This window comes from Trichoderma gamsii (genome assembly GCF_001481775.2).
Source record: "Trichoderma gamsii strain T6085 chromosome Unknown Scaffold_8.2, whole genome shotgun sequence".
In the NCBI taxonomy this organism is placed as follows: Eukaryota; Fungi; Ascomycota; class Sordariomycetes; order Hypocreales; family Hypocreaceae; genus Trichoderma; species Trichoderma gamsii.
In genome coordinates this window covers 630,474-649,956 of record NW_020171345.1, presented here as the reverse complement: position 1 = coordinate 649,956, position 19,483 = coordinate 630,474, and the positions used below count along the sequence as shown (strand labels likewise).

Sequence of the window (19,483 nt, the reverse complement as noted above, 5' to 3'; positions counted from 1 at the left end):
CGATAGGCTTGGTTGTCAGCTGATGAATATTGATAGAATCGCGACGCGACACATCAGGAGACACACCGGCCACAGTGGTCCAATTCGGCTAACGCTGCCGCTGGTTCGTTCGTCCTGGGGGACTGCATACACTTAGCCCTGCATATCAATAAGCAAGTCGCTGCTTATTGCATCGACAGAGCGCTGGATTTGTGATGCTGGCCATGGCAGAGAAGAGCGTCTACACGCCAAAGTGGGCAGATGCAAGCTCCAGCTCACGACATGTTCAATGAACAGCATGGATGAGGTGTTGCACACAGTGCCATCTGCACGGCATTCGTTCATCGTGCACTTAAACCGCACAGCCATTAGCGGATTTGCGGCCAAGCCCGCCTGAAATGCCCCCGCTGCTGGACGGCCTAGCGGGTTGTTTCAGCGGCCTGGAGCGCCTACCGCACATCCGTGCGTCCGCGCGATACCGAGCTCCAGGCCTAGCTGGTGAAAAATTTCTGGCGCCCACTTTGCTTCGCTAAAGAGAACCGCAGACCTCAGCTCCTCCAACTCTTAATAGCGTCATCTTCCATTACCTTGCTCCTACCACCTCCTACACCACCTTGGCTTGGGATCTTCCCTCTCGATTCTCTCTTTGCTGCGGCCTATTCTATCGGAGCTTTCCAGCAGCTATACTCCCTCGCTTCTCTTATCGCTTCGTCGCTTCGTCGCTCTCGCATCGCTTTCGAAAATCCATCTCAAAAAATTTCAGCTAATCCCTGCTTCCTGCAAGCCCTCCGCACAACGAATTGAATCCCCCACCCACGGAAGGCTGCCTCTCGCGGCCCTCGACGGCCATCGCCTGGAATCCCATGGTCCCGAGATTATAACTGCCATTTCAACATGGCTTTCAACTTCAACTGGTCGCCTTTAACGGCGGACGCTGAGTTCTACTCGCGCGCACGCGACCTGCTCACAAAGGCCCTAAACAAATCGCCCAAGCCGCCCATTATTGTCGATGACATCCTCGTCAGCGAATTCAATCTCGGCACCGTCCCACCAGACCTCGAAATCCTGGAAATCGGAGACCTGGCAGAAGATCGATTTCGAGGCATTTTCAAAATGTGCTATTCCGGAGACGCCTACTTGACGCTGAAGACGCGGGTTCAGGTACGTTTTTTTCGCAGCCTCTGGTCTATCCCCGTTATTTTTTTTTTTACCCATGGAGCTTCCTCGCGCCACGCCAAAAGCTACCCGACAATGCCCGAAACTTTCCTTGACTCGCGCCACCACAACAAAGCGCATCTGAATCGCACCGCGTATTTGGATGTTTTGTTGTGAAGAAGGCAGTCAATTCATCAGGGAAGTGGCAATGGGCTGGATAAGTGTCTGGCCAGCTGTGCAGCAAGCTTGGGAATATGCCGCTACCGGGATGTGATGCACCATTGCCGGCACTGCCGTCGATCACTTAGCTCTTTGCGTATTACACGCAAAAAAGCACTGCGGCACGCCCTGTCATAGGGAGCTTCATACCGCTTCGGATTGCTATTTGCTTCCCTGCATGAATTGCTGTATTCACGAGCAACCTTGATCTTGATCAATCTTTCTTAACCATTCATTTATTTCGTGCGTGTGCGGGGGCGAAACGGCATCGCATGGGACGGACCAATAGCTGGCTAACACGACGATGCGCAGGCCAATCCCCTCAACACCTATCTCTCCTCCAAGCCGGAGTTTACCTCCCCGCAGCCACTGGCCGCAGCCTCGGGCCTCACGATCCCCCTCTCCATTACTCTGTCCGAAATCAAGCTGTCGGCGTTTATCATCCTGGTCTTCTCGAAACAAAAAGGATTAACCCTGGTGTTTCGCAATGACCCACTCGAGTCTCTCAAGGTCTCTTCGACCTTTGATTCGATCCAGTTCGTGCGGGACTACCTGCAACGGACCATTGAGCAGCAGCTGCGGAACCTGATGATGGATGAGCTGCCAGCCATCATTCATCGACTGTCTCTGCAATTGTGGTGTCCGGATCAGGCCAATAAGGGCGTGGAAACCCCCAAAGAGGAGACGGACGAGGAGGGGGTCAATCCGCTTTCAAGCCCACCTTTGGACCCTGTCGATGCCAATGGCAACGTGCTGGACCCAAGTGCCATTTCAGAAATCTCTCTGAATGGCGGGGGCGAGACACAGTCTCTATTTTCCCAGAAGAATCTGCTACGCCTCGCCGCGCTGACAGATTCGCACCGGACCTTGTCTCTATTCACACCTGGCATACGAGACGTTGTATTTCGAGCTTGGTCAGGCTGCGCCGACCGTGCTGATCCTGCTACGCCATCTATTTCATCACCTAACCGAGTCCGGACGAATTCACATGCTGGCGGCACGAGTACCACCTACACGTTCTCCGATACGGCAAGTACCCTACAGGGCTCTGTATCGTCACGGCCTTCTTTTGCAAGCGCCAATTCGTCTACGGGCTTAGGTGTCGGCAGCAATGTCCGATCAAGGACGGGCCGCAAAAAGAAGAACCGAGTGGTCAATCTCCGGAAGACCAAATCTGAGGCGGTCACTCCAGACAGCCAGTCCGAAGCCGGAGCCAATACACCCAATTCCGTCAATATTCCTCTCTCGGAGCCCATCATGGATATACCAGAAGAGGAGGAGCTACAGCTAAATGATGATCCATTTACCAGCGACCCCTTCAACCCCCAGACGCTCATGTCCGATATTGGCGACAACACGCTCACTCTAGAAGAACTCACCTCCGCCCTGAAAGATCTGAAGATGCTGGCCGACGCTACGGCCAACAGCCGTAAGGCGACCCCCGAGAAAGGTAGCCCTCGTGAGACACCGAGTGCCAAAGGACAGTCATCGCCTGATCCCCTGGACCAGGACTGGGTCATGAAGATGGCGAGCGAAATCGCACGCCGTGTCTATGACGAAAAGCGGTCTCAGCAACGGGGCAAATGGGATGAGTCGGAGGAGGCCCCACCTCCGGCATACGAGGCATCGCCGTAGTCGCCGTGCCATTAGACTACAGTTTTGAACCGAGCTGAGAGCATGACAATTTCTTATGTTCTATTACAAGCGTTCTTTCAACTGTCTCCATTTTACGGGGAAAGAAGAAATCTTTCCTTTGTTGTTCTATTCTCTTTTTTTTTTCAGCATTGTGCTGATTTCACTAAAGTATGAGCATTGTATACGCATTTGCATATGTATATGCACGTACACACATCACACAATTGGGTATGTTTTACCTCGGCGTTATATGGATGGAGGGGCAATAGGGAATGCATGGCACGCATCACAAGTAACGTACACACGGGACAAAGAGGGCAGGCAGGGAAAATCAAAAACCAAAAGCAGAAAGCAAGAACAAGGCAAAAAAATTGGCTAGGATCAAATACCGGGTGGTGTTTTTAGGGACGGGTGGTGTTCTTTTTTTGGTTGCATGATTTGATACCCGGATAAGCACTTTTTAAACAAGACGATTCAGTCCAGTACGAAAGTGTTTTATTTCCATGATTTTGACGGTCTGCCTTTGCCTTTTTTTATGGAGCCGTCTGCAAAGCAGACGTGTACGACGACGATGGGATGCGTGCCTCTTTTCATAATTTCTTTTCTTTTCTTGTCTTTCTTCTACTTCTATTCGCTTCGTTGGCCAGCCGCGCCAACCACACCCACCCTATTATGGCTGCCACCCCGGGCGTGTGTTGTATGAATACGTCAGAATATGGCATCTCCAGCCCGGGACTTTATTGGCATTGTGGGGCGTGGTGCCCTTTCGTGGCCTCGACGGTGTTTATTTGCGCGCCGTTGGAAGGGTTTATGCCAGCTCTACAGCGATGCTCTTGATTTGCTTTTACATATTCTTTTTTGTTTGAGCGTTGAGCGTTCGCCAAGGCATTGTATTACTAGACGTGTTCCCTATGTCTCTTTTTTCCTTTTCCTTTTTCCTTTGGGTATTTGGGCACGAGGGTTACGTGCCTGTGTAATTGTACGGAAAACAACTAAAAGACTGTACGTGTACTATTAATAATTGGGAGGAGTTTTGGGACCTGGATCGAGGATCGAATTATATCAAGACAGACACAACTCCAATACAAATGAAGCTTTGAAGCGTAAGTAATGTTGACTCTTTTCTCTCTCTTTTCGCCACGCACAAGTAAGTCGATAATGATGCTTGTATCAGCCTTTCACCGCAATTCTACGCATAGAAAGTGCACATTCACACATGTAAGGGAGAGAGAATATCGATATTTTAGGTCCACATGACCAGATTTGGTGCTAAGGAGGGGTAGATTTTGTTTAGCTATGGCAAATACTTATATCTCTCATATATAAGTGGTAGGTCAGGTAGCACCTAGTGGGCAATACCCTAAGTTTTATGCAGCTACTGCTACCACAGAGCAAAGCAGTGGGGAAGCATGTGTCATCATCATCCAACCCTCCGATGCTGTTCTTCTTCTTTCTCAATCAGACACAGACACAGACACACCTTTATGCCAATGTAGCTAGTGAGTGATAGCAAGCACTGATGGGTGTCTCGATTCCACTGCCTTGCCCCTTCTTCCGTACCCCTCTTCTCCAATTCATTGTAGCACAGACTCAGATGATCAAGGGGTTTGAAGAGATCCATAGACTCCCACCTCTCATAAACCCCAAGATTGGCTGAGCGCTCAAAACGACAGTCAATGGTCGTCCAGAAGTGTTTGGTGGTGTCCAATGCTCTGCCAAATAAAGCAGGGATCAGACTGACAACAGCGTCTGGGCCATGGGCTCTTAGCTCAGTCGCCCCTCTCTCAGATTCATGCAGCCATTTGCTGCGGCCTGCGGCATAAGTTTGCTGGCCGCCAAGATCTGTGTTATTTTATAAATAAACAAAATAGATCGTAGTCGTAAAAAAGTGGCCCGGCGATGTGTTGGCAGCCGCTGAACCAACGAAACCAAGCCTGGAGACAAGCTGAAAAACTATGCCTCTGACGACAACATCCTGCTTGAAACACCGACAGATCACGCCGTCAATCTTCCGTGCAGAGGAAAGGAGCGGGGTTCTGGACCAGAGCTGCATAATGCATTGTGCTCTCTTCTTCTTTGCTCTTCCATGGACGTGCTCTTCGGCTTCGGTCGGAGGGTAGGAATCAGGAAAGCCGGCGAGTACGTCTCTTGCGTGAGCTTTTCGGCGGTGGCGGTGATTCTGATGTTCCTCCTCTCTAAGAAGGCTTCACCGCGGCCGCGTTCTCTGCCTTGAGCTTGGCCAGCTGCTCTTCCTTCTTCTTCAGCTCGGCCAGAAGCTGCTTAGCCATTTGGTCTGTCTTGAGCTGCGCGTCCGAAAGCTTCTTGACCTCGGCGGCCTCCGTCTCCCGACTGAACGGCTGGCCGGGCCGGTTTGCGCTGGGTATCATGGCCGTCCGCTCCCAAACATCGCCGCTGTCCGGCGCCGGGAGTGGAGGCGGTGCGCGGTTCTTTCCCTTGCCCTTGCCTCCTTTGCCTCCTGCGGCCGGTTTCCATCCCTTGGGCACGGCGCCAGTCGTCAAGATCTGGTAAAATGCCTCGTATGGCTCGTTGAACAATTGCTCTTCGTAGCTCCAGGCCCGGACCTCGCCATTCGCTGCCACCATGGCCTGCTTTTCCTCTTCGGTTCTACCGTACGGATGGAGGCGCAGATAGTGGTACAGAGTCTGAGGCTTCTCTCCGGAGTCGTTGATATAGTATAGCTTCACTGTGATGTCAAATTCTCCCCATCCCGTCTCATTGACGACGAATGGCTTGCCAGGCTCTCCCTCCACCACTGTCAAACGGTTAGTGCAAACTGTTGTGCAGAAATAAAGAAGAAGCGGCGTAAAAGCTTACTTCGAACGTAATTCGGAATAGACTCGTGCAACTTAAACTGGACGCGCCGCAACCAATACGTGATATCCGTGTCCTCCATGCCCCGTACAAAAACCTGCCATGAGTGCGTGTGGTTGTCAGGCGTTCCCGGCGGTCGTGGATTGGAGTCTGAGAAAGGAAGCGCCGTGCTGCCAATGACAAACGGCCGTCGGATTTGCGTCAACTTGACACGCTTTCCGAATTGGTTCGACGGCGCCATCTTGTTGGCTTTGCACTTTGCAGCGTTCAAACGCGGTTGTCAGTGCAATCAAGCCTTGCGCGTCGATGGTGGGGAAAAAAAGTGAAAGAGTGAAAGCTGGGAGACGCACTTTGTCGTTTGCAGCCTTGCAGATATGTCATTGGGGCCCACTGCTGCTGCAGCCAATTAAACCCGCGTATTGCCGAGCTTCAGCGGTAGAGTTCCTCAGCCTTATGGGTGCTAAGCTCTGAGCTATGTGATGATTTCATCGATTTGGGTATGGCCTGATCTCATCAGAGAAATTTCGATCTGCCATATCTCGCTCAAAGACATCGATCGGACAAGCTTCGATAAGATTCGTCTATCAAATCAATTATCTATTCCCATACTCAATCTACCATTACCATTTCATAGAAGACCGACACAGCTCATTCACTCAAGCTAACGGAAGTCATGTCAGCTGCGGCCAAGAAGCTTATAGTCTGCGGAGGCAATGGCTTCTTAGGGTCCCGGATCTGCAAATATGCCGTGGCTAGAGGTTGGGACGTTACATCAGTCAGGTAAGCGATCTACGCATTATACCTCATCTCGTTATCTGCAGCATACCTGAAGACACCCCATTTTGAATGAGAATACAATCGCTCACATAAAGTTGTCGTTTTGGGGAAAAGCCGCTCAGGTGAGCCACGATGGGAAAATGTCACATCCACCGCAACTCCTCCACCATGGGCTCACAAGGTCTCATGGGAGCGAGCCAACATCCTTGAGCCTTCAACTTATGCGCCCTTGCTCAAGGGTTCCGACTACGTCGTTCACAGCATGGGTATTCTGTTAGAAGCTGACTACAAGGGCGTCGTCTCCGGTCGAGAATCTCCCATTGCAGGACTTCAAAAAGCATTTGCTTCAGTGCGAGATCGAGGCGTTGACCCCATCCACAGCCAGCCCGGAGAGAGCATCAAGCCCTCCAATACCAAGGATCAACTATCGTATGAAGTCATGAACAGAGACAGCGCAATCGCACTTGCGAAACATGCCGCTGCCGAGAACACCGGCGCTTTCTGTTTCATCTCTGCTGCAGCTGGAGCGCCGGTCCTTCCTCATCGATACATTTCTACCAAAAGAGAGGCCGAAGCTGCTATAACAAGCAACTTTCCTCAAATGCGTGGCATCTACATGCGGCCGCCGTTCATGTATGATAGCTCACGCAAGATGACCATGGGCCTCGCTGCGGCAGCTGGTGCCGCATCCTTCTTCAACAGCCTGACAGGCAACGTCTTGAAGAACTTCATGGGGGCAGCAGGGACAAAACCTCTTCAAGTTGATACAGTAGCAGAGGCTGTGGTCGAGGCGCTCGCGGATGAGACAATCAAGGGTCCCGTGGAGCTTGAGCGGATTGAAGAACTCGCGTCCAAGGGGTGGAGGAAGACGATGCTATGAATCAAAACTCATGTATGATTAAAAGTACAACGCTGTATCTCTATGTGTGCAAGTTAATTTCCAAAACAAACAAACGCTCCTCATATATCCCAAAGACCTTGCCCGTTTCCCTCTTGAAAGCAACTGATTATTATCTTATATCATTGTTCCACGCTCAAAGCTGTCCCTGATTTCAGCAGTATATTTGTTGTAGAAACGCGATAGTTTCTGGTTGAATTGCTTATTCTTCTCGTTGATGTACGTGACATCTCCATCCTCGCCGTTCTGTGCCATCCGCTCCTTTCTCTTCTTGAGGCGGACATCTTCTGCGCGTTGAAGATCCTTGACTAGGCGATCAATAGCCTCCTTGTCGGGTTTATTTTGAGTAAATGATGTCGAGTCCGCTGTTGAGTAGAATGAACCATCTTTATCCACAGCAATGAGCTCGCCGTCCTCTGTCTCGACGATATCTAGACCGCCAGAAGCCGCAGCTTTTTCGATGGCGGCCATCTTCTGTTTTTCGTATCTCTCGAGATCAGGATTGATATTGCGCAGCTGCCTCTTGTATGACTTGTTGGCTTCGTGGTGATAGTCTGAGAAGGCGTTGTTATCGCGATGCGCCGCCTTCTTCTTCATGCGCTTATCCCACTTTTCGCTCTCGTCCACGGTCCAATCCCAGGCCCGCTTGCGCTCGAAATCCTCTCCAGCCTCCTCGGTGTCCGCCTTTAGTAGTTTATGGGATGCGATTGCGTGTCTCCGATGCAGAGCCGTGAGCTCGCTGGGATTCGTGGAGAGACGTTGTGATTCCAGGCTTGCTTCTTTGAAGTTTGTTTCTGAAGATTTCTTGGCGCGAGCTTGGAGAGCTTTGAACCTAGCCATGCGGTCGCTGGCTTTGGCTGCAGTATCAACCTTGGGTTCTTCGGGTGAAGCATCAACCCTTGGTTCTTCAGGTGCAGCATCGGCTTTGGATTCTTCGGGTACAGCATCAACCTTGGGTTCTTCGGATGCCGCATCGGGCTTGGGTTCTTTGGATGCCATTGTTGCGCTATTCGGTAGTTTGGTGGCCGTGAAATCGTAGAAGTCGATTGCTTGATGCCCGTAAAATCGTATGTAATCTATCGCTGACTTGGAGGAGGTAGCAGGTTTATATGAAAGTTATTGCAAAAGCAGTAGATCAAGGTTTAACGGCTATAGTTCGATGCTTGCACGTGACTAAGGCCGTGTGAGCCTAGTGCTAGTCGAAACTCTTGTTCCAACAAGACGTCGGCGGTGATATGTCTTGAAGTAGAACGGTTTTATTCAAGGTCTTTGAAAAGGAAATCTCTGGCTTGACGGTCTTTGGTCTGGTTTGAATTTCAATTGTGAACGGAATACCCTGAGGGTTCGAAGGTCATAGTAAAAATGCTTCATACTTATACCATGGGCTACGCAATTCTCTTATACTCGCACTGTATGACTTAAATGCGTACTTCAATAGACTGAATTTATGTTTCAAAGCTACGGCATGTATTCTATGTGTAATTCATAAGGAATTGTTGTTTTATTAGTATATCATAGATGTTTCTCAGTATATATTAAATCTTTTAATCTCTTCATTGAGTTTTGTCCTCAAATTTTATTGACAAAGTTCGAAGATTCTGCCAGGTTATCTACTAGCAACAGTAACTCACCGCCTTTCGAATTAAGCAATTATTGTTGTAGGTGGAAGCAACAGAAACATTTAGAAACGACAGAAGTGGTAGTAGGGAAAGCATGTAACTGACTCCATAGTAGAGATTGCGTGATCAAGTCGCAAAGTCGAGTTTGTGAGGTCCAATCCTGTTCTTGTGGTAACCTAGGTATGTTATTATGCATTTCTTACCATGAAAAAGCGTATTGAACGAATGGGGGTATCTCAACAAATAGCTGCCTAGTCGCTCTATAGTCGATATTTACGAGAGATTTCAAACAGTAAAAATATGTACTGATATTTATAACAGCTCGTCCTTGCCCATTTGCTCTTCACATGCCGCCATAATATGTGATCAGAAGCTATGGTAGACAAAATTCAGATATTATATTCTACGTACGCTACGTGTTCTCTGAATGTCTCTAACGCTTTCTAGCTGCATTGATCCTAAATACTCAGAATGTTATATGAAATGCAATGGAAGTCTGTGTCGGGTGCCACAGCCTTTAGAAGCAGAAAATACAACGAAGGGGTCGTACGCTAAGTTAGTGGAAGATCCAGCGAGGGTCCACTGAACATTAGCGGAATCTGGGGTAAAATCGGTACCTCGGAGACGCTGTAATTAGGCTTGCGTGAGCAGTGCACATGTGTACCGTTCCACGGCACGCGATGCAACCATATTTTGCTCACATTGCAAATTGCTCAGAGAGGCAGAAAACAAGCTGCAAAGGCTGAGTCCAGGCGTATGGAGCAGCCACACCCACTAAGACTTCACTCAAGATGATAAGCTCAAGATCGCCCTGGGGGCTCCGGCTTGCAAGCTCGTCTCATCGCTTTGCTGCGCACAACCAGAGACGGTCCAAGACTTTCGTGCGGAGAATCGATAAGAACAACGAGGTCTATTACACCATACGCAACAAGCGGCCACCAAAGTCTCCAGACTCGATTCCTGTGCGAGATGACTTCTTTGAGATGCCGGATCTGCTGCTGGATCTCGATGCCGAGGACAGCCGATTTGTTCGCCCGGTAGACGAGTCTGATGACCTCCGCTTGGAGAGGAAATGGGACGTTAATCCAAAACGACTCGCCGTTCAGGACCAGTTGAAAGAGCTGCAAGCTCAAATCGCAGAGTCACGGCGCAAGGCTGACGATATTCTGTCGAACCCAGGCAATATCTGGAGGCTCAGCCCACACGACATTCTGTCAGCTGCTCTTCGCGGCACCCCCGCCGTTGTCGATGAGGTTCGCTCACCTACGATGACTCCTGAACCGTCCCGTAGTCTGAAGGAACTCGCCTCGGGGCAGGATTCTAAACTGATTGAGACCCTTTGCCGAGAAAACGGAATCCCCTCACATGCACTACAAGATGATCGGGTGCTTATGGAGTGGATGTGGTTACGATATAAAAATCTCCAGCGCTCCATGGAGAATCGAAGCGAAGAACCATTATCACCCGCTCAACTATCAGATGCTTTGAAAGACCAGACATCCATCCTTGGTATTCGTCGTCTTGTGTTTCATTGTCTAAAATCCACTGAGGTAGCCAAGACCTATTTTCTTAGACAAAAGGGGGCCAACAATGGACCGAATGTCTCAAATGAGATACGCAACGCCTGTTTAAGAGTTCTGGCTCAGCATCCAGAGAAAGGGGCTACGCATTTGGAAATTCTGGGTTTTCTCGGAAATCTGGCCGCAAGACTATATGGCCATCATGGGCCTGCGTTGACTGGACTAGCTTTGCGACTTTCAGCTGAAGCAGGAGTTGTGGGAGCGATATCTGAATGGCTACGTCGTGGGTTTGCCGATCATACGTGGGAGCGATATCGTGCGTCGTCAGACGATGTAGTAGAATCACTCAAAACATTCACTCAGCAGTTGAGCAGTGGCCTATACGCCGTTCACGACCGACAGTTGCTATTCCAGCTGCTGACTGGGATTGAGCATGATTCCCTCTCGAACGATTCTTTTCGCGCTCTTCCTCTATCTTATCTTGGCGAGCAGAGCAAAGTCTCTACAGATGAGGCATATGGTATGTATGAATCATACATCATGCTTCTAGGTCACTTAGGAGCTGCGAGAACTCTCTGGAAGGAATGGTATGCTTCAAGGCCTATCGTGGAGCGCTTCTTAAAACCAGATGGCAGCGCCCAAAGACTTGAATCTTTGTACAAAGCATCGTTACGCAGCGCTCTTGGCGTGGCGGTGCCCATGGACGCACAGGGCTTTCCCGACATGGAGTTGAATGAATGCGTGGCACTGGATTATCATTCAATAGGCGCACAAGATAGCGCTTCATGGTTTGCCAGCGGAGCGGAAACAACCAGGTCGGGCGAATCTAATGGCAATGCTTCTCCGGAATTGCCGTCTTTCAATCTACCTCTTGATGAGTGGACTGGGCGAATCGACCACATAATTCGCCAGTATCCTTTGCCTTCTCAGTGATCAGCCACAAACGTCACGTTCATATCACTGGACAGTAGATGATATATGCTACTCTTTGTTCATTGGAGCAATCTTATTATTCATATCCAGGCAGCGAACGAATACCTCCAAGAGAAAGAGACAAGCGACTACACAATACAGGTACATTGGATACGATAAAGCCAGAGTCCGTGAAACTTGGCTTGTTCCAGAAGCAAAGTTTAAATGTTGGAAACGCTGGAATGCGCAGAACTACTGCAACATAAAAATGACGACAACACCTCAACGAGATTGAGGCGCTCCGATCTCGCTCAGGGGGAAACAAACTCAAATATATTGCAAGAGAAAGGCAATGGGCGCCACCCCCTTGTCGCACACACCCATCTTTCACATCTAAGATGTCGTTTAAATATTTACCCAGATATGCTATCCGAGCAAGCTCGGCATCTGTTCATATCGGAAAGTTACTTGTCGGCACTTGTACATAAAATCTAGATAAAGTAGATTGTATAGCATGTGGTCAGGGATGATAATACAGTTTGGATTCGAAATGCGCACGTTTGTTCATCACTCTAGTCTTCTCTGGTTAATAGGAGAGGCTCGCGAGCCCCCGTGCTGGCAGTTACTATCCACTGCGGTGGGTATCACCGGCTTACAATCTCCCCATCGACTCAATGCTAGAAGAATTACTTTTTGGATCCGGATGCCTGGTTAGCAGGCAAATCTGTGCGAAGATAAAATTGTTTCTTGCGTGGCGTGACAAAAAGCCCTGAATCGTGAACCCTAATCTATTTTAAACTCGCTCAGGCACCGCATAGATAGGAGACGGCGCCGGCATGAAATCGATACCCGTGTGTGACAAGTAGCCACACATGGCATGTCCAACCAAAAAAAGACAGGGAATGCAATCTGGATCTGATGCTTGTTCAGGAGAAGCAAAAATTTATGCCGCGAAGCTTGTTATCAGGGAGCATTACTCGTGAGCAAGCACAGCACTCATTTACTAGCAAAAAACGGGTTTGGGCCAGCGTCCGGACCGATCCCGCGCAGATCCATACGGCGGGGATAATTTTCCCCAAACTAGACCCCTTTTGTTAAGATTAAACCACTTTTTTGCGTCCCTGTTGTCTGGAGATGCAGAAGCTCGTTTGCGTGGAGTCTAGGATAGGAGTTTGAGACGTTCGCAATAATTGAGCTGGATGAGGACAAGATGTTCTCTGGCTTTCTAGAATGAAGAGCAATGACCCAGCGCTGGGATGAGGCAGGGAGCTTAGGCTTTGATGGGAAACAGCTCCCGGGGATGGGAATCTGGTCGACTCCACACAATCAATTCTCGCCAAGGCAATAGATTTCAGTTAGCAGCTCGGCGAAGATGCTAGAGCAATGCTATAGGTACTAATTGCACGTACAAAGTACAAGTGCCAGGCCCCTTTCCGAGCCCAATTGAAGGGTATGGCATGCATGAAACCTACATATGTATGTATATAAGATCAGGCAGATGAGGGCAGGTTACGAGTAAGCAAGCTTTCCATTTGAAAGGCATCACTCAGTGTGAGACATGCATAGTACGGCAGCATGCGCATGACAGACTAACACGAATGCACGGACACGCTTCCGATGGCCTCAGCCCGCACGATTTTTGCATCAGCGTTGCTTCGAGGCCCAAAGTCAAGATGCGGGGTGGCATCTGGTTGAGGATCGAGTGGATCGACGGATAATGAGATGCTGCCACCGCTTCTTTCTTGTGCGTTTCATTTTGCCGTTTGAAGCAGTAGTGAGCCAGTGCTGCTGCTACTCTGCACCGGACGAGGCCAAGCTAACAATGGAGAGTTGGGACGCAATGCAGAACGTTGTTTTCGCCATCAATTGCGTGTGATGTGTTGATTGGCAGAAGCCCGCCTGGCATCCCTGTCAAAGGACCAGGCAGAGAGAGACAATTGGCGGTGTTGGAAAAGTTGGTACAAGTACTTACATAGACACATACAAAGATGCCATGACAATGCCTCCATACGGCCGTCAAGACGGAGCCGCGGACCCAGCTGGGAACTGCGGACAGTCTGGCGGTATGCCGGTAGAAACGGGCAGCTTCGCCTGTGCAGATTCTCCATAGCAAATGGCACTCAAGATGGAGTCGAGCCCGGCCAACAGGATCCCTGCCGACAGCAGCATTTGAGAATACGACGGGCTACTGCCAAGGGGGCTCGCTATCGTGTCCGGCTTCCAGTGGAATCTGCTGATACAGGGCCTGATGGAACGATTGGGAAACGGACGATGGAATTGGCCAAGATGGACCCTGATGGCGAGGGGTGTGAGGAGGGAAAAAAAAAGGAATTCTTGGATATGGCTAGTCCTCCACGCAAGAGTCTGCGGCTACACAAGGCAGATGAAATTGCCGAGTGGGATTATTTGCCATCAATCTTGCTAACTTTTTGTCGTCTCTCGTAATTTCTCATTTGAGGCAAGATCCAGTCAGCTGAACTTTGCTATTTTTGCAATATTTTTGCTTTTCTCTGCTGTGGGTGGGCCACAGTAGCGAAAGCCGCCCATGGCTTCTTGGCTCTTTTTTTGAGTCTCCCCGTTCCCGCGGGCCTGGAGTCTGGAGAACGAGTCGCTCCAGCTCGGCGCCGAATATGGCCAGAACCGAACAAGCCGCCCGCCGTGAGTGGATAGCGCCGGACAGCAGAGTAGCTAAACCAGGATCCAAGAGGGGGGCAACAGGACAGCAAAGAAAGAAGACAAGGCTTAAGACTGCTGCTCCTGTTCTTTGTGGAGAGCGGCGAGTTGGACTAAGTCGTGCAACACGATGGCTTCGATCCAGGAGTAAAACAGCACTTGGGGCCGTTTGGGCGTAGACCCAGGCACCGAAAAGTAAAAATGCTATCCAGGGCAGATGGCGCAAGAGTCAATTTCAAGTCTTACCAGCGCAACGGGATTCGGATGCCGTGGTCTGTCAGCCCTAACCGCGAGAATTTGCCTTTTTTTCGCTGTCTGACAGGCTGAGCGCCGAGCGGCATCAAAGCCAAGATTCGAACGCTGAGATGCGCCTTGGGCATGGCGGCATTGACGGGAGAGGGACAGAGCCCCGCGCCATGCAGCCTATATTAGCACCAATCGAATTTTATAGAGCTAGCAACTGGGACAAGGCAAGGGTCGGGCCAACGCCTCGAGCATCCGGGGTTGGTCGACGAGAAGGTTTCTGAGCCAGGCCTGTCTGTGAATCCAAGTGGTCCAAAACCCCCACCTAGCGAGTCAAGACTTTGGATGAAAGAGCAGTAATAGAGCACGTGTGGCACGTGTAGCACTTGATATTGCTGTTATATGGGAACCATGGGGCCAGGAGGAGTTGCAGCTGTTAATTGGCATGGAAGCTAGCAGACAATAGTGGTGGCATGGCGAGGACTGAGGCTTCGAAGCGAATCACGTTCGTGGAGCTGCATGCCAGAAATCCTGCAACAGTGCAGCTCGGCTAATGCTCCTCGTGCGCTATTCAGCAAGGCCGCTACTTGTCATGAACGAATAGCCATTGCAGGCGAGAAAACGGAGGAGAAAGAAAGAAAGAATTTTGGGGCATTTGTCAGGGGGTGATGGGTAATACTGTGAATACGGAGCGCAAGACAAGGTACAAGGCTCTGCGTCGAACGTATGTACAAGGACTCGTACGAGTGATCGTGCCGTTTGTTGGGAAAAAGTCAATCGAGGAATACGTAAACAGGCGATGCGATGGCGGAAAAGAGGAGTAATTGCGCAAGCAGCTGCGCAAATGAGTCGGAGTCCGTGAGCCGCGAGGCTCGGAGTACGAAATAGTATTGATTGTTGAGGCTACTACTAGGTAAGAAAGGGCAGGATTTTTTACAGTTACAGTGCAGCTGCGTCATGGGACATCAAGGTTAGATGGCGGGCTGCCGGCGCAAGTGTGAAAACACCGTGATGGGCTCCTCAAATGCCGTAGTATTTCTGTTACTGCGTGTTTCTATTAGATGGACAAGCATCTACTAGATGGACACCCAAAAACTCAACCTGTGACGGTTAATTGCTTCACGAGACTAAGAAAATAAAAACAATGGATTACGAAGTTGCATAATAAAGAAAAAAAAATCTTAACATGCCGTTTCTGGCATCACCGTTGCGTAATCCCATGTTTTGCGACAAAGTAAACCCCGTGGCCCCGAATCCTCGGACGCCGCACACGCTGATTGGATCGTGGCGGTCAAAACAGCGGTTTGCCGTGCTGGTTAGCAGCGTTTGGGCCTGGAAACGTGCTCGCTGGACTGGATGACTGTGCAGGGCCCAGCAGCCCAATTTTTCGTGCTGTCGTCGCCTGTACCGTCAGCTGGCGCCGTTTGTTCCGCCCAAAGGCAGCCCCAGAAAATATTGATCGCAGCAAAAGAACTCCACAGGGGGGAGGGGGGTGATGATAGGTACATTGGACAGCCTGTCATGGATATGCATGACTGAAGGTTTTTTTTGCACCGTTTCACTTTGTTATGTTAATTTTTAATTTTTGAGTTTTGTGCGCAGGTACCAGATGCTCCTACAGGGGAGACAAGATTTTCATCTGAGACATTGAAACAAAAGTGTCTGAACAGGAATGCAATGCAGCTCCGTAAAGGGCATCTGTATCCAATTCTGTAGGTACTGGAAGCCAATGGCTGCGCAAAAAGACGGGCCTGGAGGATCGCCTTTCCAGCGCTGCCGTTGCAGGTGCTCAAAGTACAGCGACCAGCAGCGCAGCGAAACGGAACTCTGGGACACAACTGGTGCCTTGATGGCCCGTCCAGCAGCGGCCCTGCCCAATTGTCTGCATGGAGTATCCGGTACCGCCGCCGCGTGCCAACTCAAGCCTGCTCCACCGGTGCATGTTACCGCAATGCGACCTGGCCGTCGACCCGGGCGGGACGCATTGCTGGCGGAGTTGTCGCACGGCCAGCATAAATGGCTTGTACGGAACATGTACAGGTACCTCGTCCAAACCCCCCTGGGGCTGTTTCCCATGGCCCCGTTCCGTCGATCGCCACCAAAAGGCGCCGCACACAATCTCGGAGTCCCTCCATTAGCTTCGCATCGGCGCCATCCCAAGCTCCAAGATGCCCTGCAAACTGCGCTTGCGATGCACTGCATGCGGTCGACGGGGATGCGAAGCTGCTGCTGCCCATTGGCCTCCACCCGTGCCTGGCAGTTGAGTTGAGAGGGACGAGAGAGTCGCCGGGAATGGTAAAATGTTAAATATTCGTCAGCGTCCCCGGATACGGGACGCTGCGGCTTTCGAAGTCTCTCTCTTTGCTTCTCTGCTTCTGCTTATTGCTCAAACGCTCGCTGTTCTAATCTTCTCTACCTATTCGTTTTTCCATTAACGGTACATTACCTACAATAGAGTACCGCTCTTAAAGCATTGTCTGTTTCGCACCGACACAAGTGCCACGCCTTATCACGCCAACTCTCGTTCAGCGAGCACATCATTCGCGACTCATATTCACACAAGGCTTCTTCTTATTGTGTGCTCTCCAGCATCCGGCTAATAAGCACCCGTCAGCCAAATAAGCTACCAGCCCGTCTTACAAGTTGCTGCAAGCGAGCCCAGCCCTACCATCCTTCGCTGTCCCTCTGCAAGCTCGTCAAGGCCACCAATCATTCCGTCGCCCTCGTGTCCACATTTCAAACAAGAGCAGACGGCATAAGAAGGGCAAAACATCCAGTCTCTCTTGTCCCAGAAAAAAAAAACTTGACACAAGAGAGAAGCCCACAAAATCTCAGAGTCATCGTTGCCTGGAAGTACCTGCTATCGCGACATTGTGGAGCCGGGCGTCGACAGTGTGTCACCGCCGCTGTTTTTTCGGTACCTCGAAACCTTCTCTCGCCAGACTCCGCTTTCGGCTGCTGTCTATTAATCAAATCACGACATCTCAGACCGAGTCACTCACCCTTTGCTTATTTCTTCCTTCCATCTCCCTTGCGTTGAAACTGCACCTCTTGCTTTTTTTCTACTTTCTCGCAATTCTCGATTCTGCCAACCGTCGCTCCGCCTCAATTCGGTCACCACCAATTCGGAATCCCGTGCCACTTACACCAAGTCCGCTCTTTATCTCACCCACCCATAGCCAGCGCTACTGGACGCTCATCATCTGACTGGCGATACCGTTGCTACCCATTAGCACCACTACTATATTTGGCCGTCGAGCAAACACAAGTCAACAGACTGCTTTGTCAACTGAGCACCAGGTGGAGAGCCATTGTCTGCCTGACGAATCGATCTGCGCCATCCTCGCATCCTTCCATCTACCGGATCCTGTCGATCAGCGCACCCTCCTTGAGTGTGACTTCAGCCAATCCCACCGTCCTGTTACAAGAGGCACACGGTCATTGACTTGTCTGTCACGCATGTGGACAGCTCGTCTCTAAAAAGCTACAACCTGTCCACATATTTGTGCTGTTCACAATCCGACTCGTCACATAACACAGCCCTACGGCCACCTGTTGGATATAAGTCAGCTTCCCTAGCCTTGATCATCTCTCTGGCTAGACGGTCCTGGTAGTTCTATTCACTTCTACGAACTACCAGGATAACAGCTTCAGCCCACGCGCGTCTACACTTCCACAAACTTGGTAGCTTTACCATTTATAATGCCTCATCAGCGACGAAAGTCTGGACCTTACTCTACACACTCATCTACAACAGACGTACGAAAGACTGTTACTGCAACTCCTGCCCATTACAAGCGACCAGCCATGACCCGACGACACACTCCATCCAGCGCCCAGAAGCTGGGACGAGGCAGCCGGGAATACACCGAGGTCTATGAGAATGAAAGGGAGAGCTTCCCTCAGTTTTGGTAAGGAAGCATATCTCTTGTTGGCCATGCTGCAGAACTTTTTACTAACTCTATTGTTTATTGCAGCATGACCTGCGAAAAGCAATTTATCCCCCACGGCGAGATGCTATACTGCTCCGAGACGTATGTTGACTTTAGTCCCCGTTAACTCGAGGTTTATGAATGCTGACAATCTTTATAGATGCCGTTGGAGCGACCAAGACTCGTCTTCGCAGCAACCGTCTTCGGTTCACAGCTACTTCAGCGCCGCGCATACTGCCCAGCCCAACTACACTCTGGGCAAGCCCGAGCCCCGTGACATTGTGCCGCGAGCATCACCGTCGAGGCCCAGCTCCATGCACTTCACCAACTCCCCGCCAGCAACGCCAGGCAGCACCCTCAACTACCACACCTCCGCCATGTCTGCCCTGCGATCGCTCAACATGAGGCCGCCCAGCCCTACCTCGCCCACGGGCAGTGGCATCTGGCCCTTCAGCCGCAGCTCGGCCACCAGCCCCAACAACTCGTACACGCGACACTCATCCGGCCACACATACGACCCGGGCTACGGCAGCGCCTACTCACACGAAGCTGCATCTGGCGGCATGGAGCGACCACTACCGCCACGCAACCCTGGCAGCAGCTCTAGCTCTCGGCCAAAGAGCATCGAGCTGCTAGTCCCCATGTTTTCACGGTGATTTCGGACGCACTGGTGGTTGGGGAGCTTCCTTAGCGCTGCTCCTCCTCCACCCCCCTTGCCGACGGCATAGCGGCTAGCAGCAGCAGCAGAAGCCTATCACCGCACTGGTTAAACTGCGCTGCAGCTCTCACCGCGCCTCTCCGCACTTTTGCTCAGAAGCAGCCAGCCGACGTTTGCGGGGTTGACAGGGATTCGTGTTCCAGCCGACCCAGGGGGTCTCACCACCATCAACTGACATGCGGAACGGTCCATCCAAGCATCTCGGCGCCCTTTGCCTGTGCTTACTGTATGCTGCTGGACCCCCCACGGGCTGCTCTGGACCGAGTTCCTTTCGGAGCTCGTCATTCTTCCTCATTTTCGGGCGTTCTTTTTTCGGGGAGTCGAGACAAAAGTTTGATATTACCATTTCGCTTTTACCCATTCATATTACT

General features: G+C 50.8%; 6 protein-coding genes across 6 annotated transcripts; 4 read left to right on the top strand and 2 right to left on the bottom strand.

Annotated features, from left to right (window-relative positions):
• Positions 1 to 873: 873 nt before the first annotated feature.
• Positions 874 to 2,988, top strand: TGAM01_v203159 (mitochondrial distribution and morphology protein 34; the record flags this gene model as incomplete). The annotated part of the gene is made up of 2 exons (XM_018802517.1): positions 874 to 1,140; positions 1,666 to 2,988. 2 exons carry the CDS (start codon positions 874 to 876, stop codon positions 2,986 to 2,988), a joined length of 1,590 nt encoding a protein of 529 aa, XP_018664435.1.
• A 2,195-nt stretch (positions 2,989 to 5,183) lies between these two features.
• Positions 5,184 to 6,061, bottom strand: TGAM01_v203158 (protein AF-9; the record flags this gene model as incomplete). Its single annotated transcript, XM_018802516.1, has 2 exons — positions 5,184 to 5,761; positions 5,824 to 6,061. The coding sequence occupies 2 exons, from the start codon at positions 6,059 to 6,061 to the stop codon at positions 5,184 to 5,186; spliced, it is 816 nt and encodes a 271-aa protein (XP_018664434.1).
• Positions 6,062 to 6,493: 432 nt separating this feature from the next.
• On the top strand, positions 6,494 to 7,477 carry TGAM01_v203156 (hypothetical protein; the record flags this gene model as incomplete). The annotated part of the gene is made up of 2 exons (XM_018802515.1): positions 6,494 to 6,600; positions 6,712 to 7,477. 2 exons carry the CDS (start codon positions 6,494 to 6,496, stop codon positions 7,475 to 7,477), a joined length of 873 nt encoding a protein of 290 aa, XP_018664433.1.
• Positions 7,478 to 7,612: 135 nt separating this feature from the next.
• On the bottom strand, positions 7,613 to 8,494 carry TGAM01_v203157 (pre-mRNA-splicing factor SYF2; the record flags this gene model as incomplete). The annotated part of the gene is made up of 1 exon (XM_018802514.1): positions 7,613 to 8,494. The coding sequence occupies one exon, from the start codon at positions 8,492 to 8,494 to the stop codon at positions 7,613 to 7,615; it is 882 nt and encodes a 293-aa protein (XP_018664432.1).
• A 1,411-nt stretch (positions 8,495 to 9,905) lies between these two features.
• Positions 9,906 to 11,567, top strand: TGAM01_v203155 (hypothetical protein; the record flags this gene model as incomplete). Its single annotated transcript, XM_018802513.2, has 1 exon — positions 9,906 to 11,567. The coding sequence occupies one exon, from the start codon at positions 9,906 to 9,908 to the stop codon at positions 11,565 to 11,567; it is 1,662 nt and encodes a 553-aa protein (XP_018664431.2).
• A 6,597-nt stretch (positions 11,568 to 18,164) lies between these two features.
• On the top strand, positions 18,165 to 19,050 carry TGAM01_v203154 (hypothetical protein; the record flags this gene model as incomplete). Its single annotated transcript, XM_018802512.1, has 3 exons — positions 18,165 to 18,373; positions 18,440 to 18,496; positions 18,555 to 19,050. The coding sequence occupies 3 exons, from the start codon at positions 18,165 to 18,167 to the stop codon at positions 19,048 to 19,050; spliced, it is 762 nt and encodes a 253-aa protein (XP_018664430.1).
• Positions 19,051 to 19,483: the final 433 nt, after the last annotated feature.